The sequence below is a fragment of the Puntigrus tetrazona genome, unplaced genomic scaffold (assembly GCF_018831695.1).
Source record: "Puntigrus tetrazona isolate hp1 unplaced genomic scaffold, ASM1883169v1 S000000397, whole genome shotgun sequence".
NCBI classification, from domain to species: Eukaryota; Metazoa; Chordata; class Actinopteri; order Cypriniformes; family Cyprinidae; genus Puntigrus; species Puntigrus tetrazona.
In genome coordinates, this window is record NW_025048050.1 from 864,001 (window position 1) to 870,000 (window position 6,000).

The 6,000-nt window shown below is 35.1% G+C and overlaps 1 protein-coding gene across 4 annotated transcripts in view; it reads right to left on the reverse strand.

The window, feature by feature from the left end:
• Positions 1-6,000, reverse strand: part of LOC122333837 (myosin-IIIb) — a 34,353-nt gene that overhangs the window by 27,862 nt on the left and 491 nt on the right. For 2 of the 4 annotated variants that reach the window (XM_043231655.1, XM_043231654.1), the window contains exons 2-4: positions 5,959-6,000; positions 5,755-5,885; positions 3,386-3,488 (exon numbers count right to left, since the gene is read on the reverse strand). The exon at positions 5,959-6,000 is cut by the window's right edge and continues 24 nt beyond it. The exons of 1 other annotated variant lie outside the window; for it this stretch is intronic. In XM_043231655.1, the coding sequence (XP_043087590.1) occupies positions 3,386-3,488; positions 5,755-5,885; positions 5,959-6,000 (276 nt within the window). The remainder of the gene's footprint in view (positions 1-3,385; positions 3,489-5,754; positions 5,886-5,958) is intronic. One more of the 4 variants, XM_043231657.1, reaches the window with a different exon arrangement.

Sequence of the window (6,000 nt, forward strand, 5' to 3'; positions counted from 1 at the left end):
CTTTTTTTATGCAAACACACCGTGCGGCGCGACTTAAACCTCGCAGCACATCACACGTCGTAGAAACAGGATGCTGAAAAGTGTTAAACGGAAGCACAGAAACAGAAAGAGCAGTCGCATGGAACAAAGGTGGTTCACCTCATGCGCAGACGGGGGTCAAGCTATACCACGTCCTGATCGGGAGATAATATAACGGCGAGATTTTCCTGAGTCACAGCAGCGGCTGAAGCTGATGCAATGCTTCAGAGAGTCAAGGTCACTTCCTAAACCTCTCCGATGTCTCTCTGAACTCCCCCAGACATCCTGTCTTCGCCAAAGAGTTGTGAGAAAATGTTCGTACGGTGCTGTAACGGCTTGGAAAAGCGTCAGGCATGCCGACTTATTGGCTTGAAGCTGAGTGATATATTTGTCTGAGCGACGGCAGAGGGATGAAATGTTGGGGAAGCCAGTTTAAAACCTGCTTTGGTTTCATTTGCAGGGACTGATGCAGAAAGTGCATGCTTCACCTTTAAGAAATGCTCAGACCTAAATGTGCATGAAACATCCTTATGTATAACTATATGGATGTTTATACAGAAGGATAAAAGTATAAACACTATAGTGAGTGATGAATGCAGATTTTTCTTTTGATTGCAGATGGAAGAAATAAATATTAATTAAAAATAAATAAATAAATATATATTTATATATATATATATATATATATATATATATATATATATATATATATATATATATTATATATATATATATACATATATATATAAAATTATTTTATATTTATACATATAATAATATCATTTTTTTAATCAATTTAAATGTGTGTGTGTGGGTATAAACAAAAACTTAGAATTAGAAATAAACTAAAATAATTTTTTTTAAAAAATCTAAACCTTGTTGTAACATATTCAGTTACTTAAAACGCGTTTTTGTTGAATGTTGTCAAAATAAAGGTCCCACTCACAACAACATTTATCGGCTAAACAGAAAAATTCTATTATTAAAAAAAACAAACAAATATCAGCTGATGATGTAATATTTTGATCGACTGCTAAAACATTTTCCCAATTCGAACATCACGTCGGTTTCGATGTTTAGATCACCAAAATCATGCAAAAACCTTTAATAGTTCCCAAAATAACGGTTATAAATGTTCAAATGGCGCAAGCGGTAAAGCCTAACAACACAGCACTTTAACTTTTGGATTATTATACGTTTCCATTTACTTTAGAGAAACCGGGCGGCTTAACGTTCCCACAATCAAAGCAGAAAGTGTTTTGACAACATTCATTTGTTTATGAAAGCCGTAGATCGCTGTGAACCCATGTAAAGCAGATCTACTGTTAAACTGAACGCAAACGCCCCGGGGTGAAAGGACGCCATTTCTCGCCCTCTTTGTCGAAAAACAAACCGCAAGCCCGCCGATGTCACTAAACGCCGCCTTTTCACAATGACCCCTCCATCAGGGGCTTAGAGAAGTGAGCGTCTCTCAGCTCCCTCGAAAAACACGCCGTCATTCACAACCCGCTTAAGCAACTTTCTTCTTTCGTCAGAAATGGTGATGTGGAAAGAGCTGGACATTTCACAGCCGTTTCAGCGCATCTCAGCGATCTGAAGCAAGACAGGAAACCTGTTCGGTTCATACCTGCTTTTTTTTTTTTGCAACTGACGCTAAATTTGATCAATTTGCTGTTGAAACGTGAAAGACGTGACGTCATGGTGAGCAGGACCTGCGTGGAAATGTGTTTTATAGTATCGGTTGTCGCCTGTAATTTCAGATCTGAGCGGGTCAGATGATGGGAGATAAGAACAATGCCGACTGCCGTCAAATCACAACACTACAGCGAAGCAGGAAGTAGTGAAGGAACAAACAGAAATAACCTCTGCCATGCACATCTACTGCTCAAACCAACACGAGGCCTTAAATTACAGACAGATGCTCAGAAATATTGCTGTCGCACCCACATACTTTCAGGCACCGCATGAAATCGCTTGAGTATTTATATACCAAGTTAAAAAGAGATGTATTAAGAGGCTTTTGGTTTTAAAAACGGCTCGAGTTTTAATTGTGTATGTATTCATTTCATTTCATTTATTATTATTATTATTATTATTAGTATTATAAATGTGCATACCTATTATAAAACCAATTTGATTGGATAATAAAAAGGCTGTGTATATATTTGCTCAATTTTTCATGTATTTTGCACATTTTTTTTCACAATTGCATAAATTAAACAGCCGAAATGTGCCATTTTATTGTTTTGTGTAGCATTAAAAAAAAAAAAAAATCAATTACAAAATAATTAAATAAACTCACATTTCTTAAATATTAACTATATAACTTAAAATGAATAAGCTGTAAAACGATGTTTATTTTTTTGGCCATTTTTGAACTTTTACTGTACTTTATGATGACACTTTAAAGAAATGCAAAGAAAAAAAAAAAAAGTTATGTACGGTTATGTTTAAGTTAACAACTCTTGTTTTCTGAGGAATTGGTCAAAATAAAGTGATAAAACAAGATAAAATCATCTTAATTCAAAGGAAAACCGTGTTTTTTCCCCCCTATTGACGAATATCTGTTCGCGTTTGAAGCCTGAGCTCCCAAAACTGCATTTTCTCAGCAAGCAGTTCTTCACATCTCAAGAAAACGCATCTTGATTTAAGCGTGTTTAGATATTTTCTAAATATTATATTCTAAAAAAAGAACGCTTTTTGCAGTGCATGCAATATTTATTGCAATAACTATGAATTCATGACTCTCTGCTCTAATGCAAAACCTTTTCAAGGCCTTCATTTGTGGAAGTTTTTTTTTTAAATGCCTCTGTTATGCATTTTTTTTTCCAAAATGAGCTTTAAACGCTCCAAACTGTTCAGGAGCTCTTAAACAAATAAGCTAAAAATAAATGCGTATTACAAGAAAATGAAAGCGTTTTTGACCTTGCATGCACGTCAACCGGTTTGGGACTCCCAACAACGAAACATGAACCTTTCGTAACCCACAATAGGGGCACTTTAAGACGTTTTTGAGACCGGCAGAAAACCTGAGACGACCTCAATGCTAATATACACACCGACTAAAAGCCGCAAAAGTCCCAAGTTTGACTTCATGGGCTCTTTAAGCCATTCCCAAAAACACATTATAACAAACAAATTAAACACACCCCATATACCCACCATTTGAATACGCCAGGAACCACACACGTGCCTTTAACACACACACACACACACACACACACACACACACACACAGTTGGGTGGAGCACAGTTTCAATATCCTGTGTGTAACTCAAACACCCGACCACCTGAACGCATCTGGCGAATCGTGTCTCATTGCAGTCCTAATCTGTGCAAACCTGGTGGCTGTATTCAAATGCAGTACCTGCAGGATCTGCTGCTCTAGCTGAGAGTTGGCCTTGCACAGCTCCATGATGTGTCTCAGCAGCAGCTTGGTGCTCTCGGTTTTACCCGCGCCGCTCTCACCGCTGAGGGACAAGGGGACACAACATTAGTGTTGAAGTAAAACAAACGCTGGCGTCATGAGACAAAATCACAGAAGTGAAACTCAAGGGCCATTTGAAGCAAAGCCGAGTCGTATTTAACACTGTCTTAAACGTATATACACAATAAATACACACAGTATATATAATTTTAACCTAGTTTTATTTTATTTTGTAATATTTGTATAATTTTTAGATTTTCATTTTAACAGTTTTAATAATATATATATATATATATATATATATATATATATATATATATATATATATATATATTTTTTTTTTTTTTTGTTCTTTTTAGGGGTTTATTTTCAAAATTTTATCACATTTTAATTTTATTATTTTTCATACATTTTATGTCAGATTTAGTTTATCTAATCGCATTGAGATGAATGAAAATAATATCACAATTAAAATTAAATATATATATATATATATATATATATATATATATAAAATAAATATAAAAAAAATTCCAGATACATTCCTATGCAACACATTACTAATATAATATCATTTATTCTTATTTTACGATACAAAATTGTTTACAATACGACACTATACAATAATTGATCTGATTTCAAAGTCAGTTTATATTGTCTTATAGCTACAACAGCACCAAACATCCAGTCTCTCTGCTTTCTAAATATAGCAGCGTTCTTAATAATTGATGACACAGACACACGTTTATAGGTGTGTTGTCTTGCCCTGTCATTGTACACATTAAAAGCATTCAGTCCCAGTTGTCTGGGTGATTATCAGCCTCCCTGCACCGGTTCTGGCCTCATTCACGGACGGCTCTATGGTTTCTAAGGGCGATCATTCAGCTCTATCGAAGGTTAACACGATCAGAGAAAGTCTGTGAAAGCAAAGTCACATTTTTGTTGCTGTCTGCTGTCAACGCACAGAATACGTCCGCGAGGCTCCATTTCTGAAAAACACATTAAGGCCGATCTTTCTAATGGTAAAGCAGCTGTGCAGAGTCTCAGAGGAAGGCCGCAACCTTAAATATGATACCGCAAAGAGCACCGCTATCAACTATGCTATTAAGTTATGGAGGAATCCAGGAACTGAAGTCCATCCGAAACGTTCACGGTTAGATTCGGGACGAAACTGAAACTAGACAGGCAAAGTGAGCAAGAACAAACTCTTTTCTGGTGGTTTGAAAGTGTTAACAGATATATAATGAGACCAATTTTGATTAACTCTTGGAACCGGAAAAGATCGACTCAAATCAGACCGGGTTGAAGGTCTTTGCCCCAAAAGAGTCTTTTTTAGAGTCTTGAATCTGATCTGGGATTAAAAACCCAAGTATTCACAAATCCTGCTGCATGCAAGATCGTTTTCGCCAAAGAATTGAAAAAAAAATAAAACGGAAAATTCGGAGAAAGAAAAAGAAAAAACCTGTTGGTGATAATATATGAATATATGTGCGACATAAATTCAGAACTGAGGTATAAAACTCTGGATTAAGTCGAAGTCCTGAGAAGAAAACTGTGAGAAAAATGTAAAAATATCTAAATATCACCTCATAATTCTGCCCCAAAAAAACTTAATTGTGATATAAACGGCTGATAAACAAAATAAGCTAAAAAAAGATGTATACATACACATACATTATATAGATTATGAAGTGGTGCTGTCAAACGATTAATCGCATCCAAAATAAAAGCTTGTATATATATATAAAATATTTAATCTTACAAATTTAGGTATTTATATGATTATATTTATTATATGCAAATATTTAATATACATAAATAGAAACATTTTACTTTAATACAGACCTGTATGTGTTTGTATTCATTTACACATAATAAATATACACAATACAGCACATATATAAACAAAAACCTATTTTTCCAGATGCGATTAATCAAGATTATTTGACAGCACTAATTAAAAGCACATAAAAAATAATTCCATTAGTCAGTATACATTTTATAATAATAATAGTTATTCACCAATGCAAAAATTTTTATTAATAATAAATATATATATATATATATATATATATATATATATATATATATATATATATATATATATATATAAATAATTGTGACAATAAGGTTTTGATTTAGTTTTTAAATGAAGCAGACGCGAGGACTTTTATCTGATGTGTTAAAAATATGCTCGTCGTGTCTCTACGCGCCTCTCTGAGGCAAAAAGACAAACACGACCGGGCAAGAAACTTCATACTGTACTCACACATGCTCTTCAGGGGAATTAATCTGACCGTAACACAAACCTGATCACGATACACTGGTTCCTGGGGCCCGTGGTCAGTCTCCCCAGCATGGACTGATACGCCCGGTCCGCCACAGCAAATATATGAGGCGGCAAAGACTTCTTCTCGTGGCACTTATAACGCTCAGATACCTGCACAGGATCAGTCAGATTCATTAGCCCGCGGGTCTCCTGCTCACTAATCACCAAAGAGACGCGCTCTCACCTCTTTTTCATAGATCGAAAGATGTTTAAACGGGTTAATAGC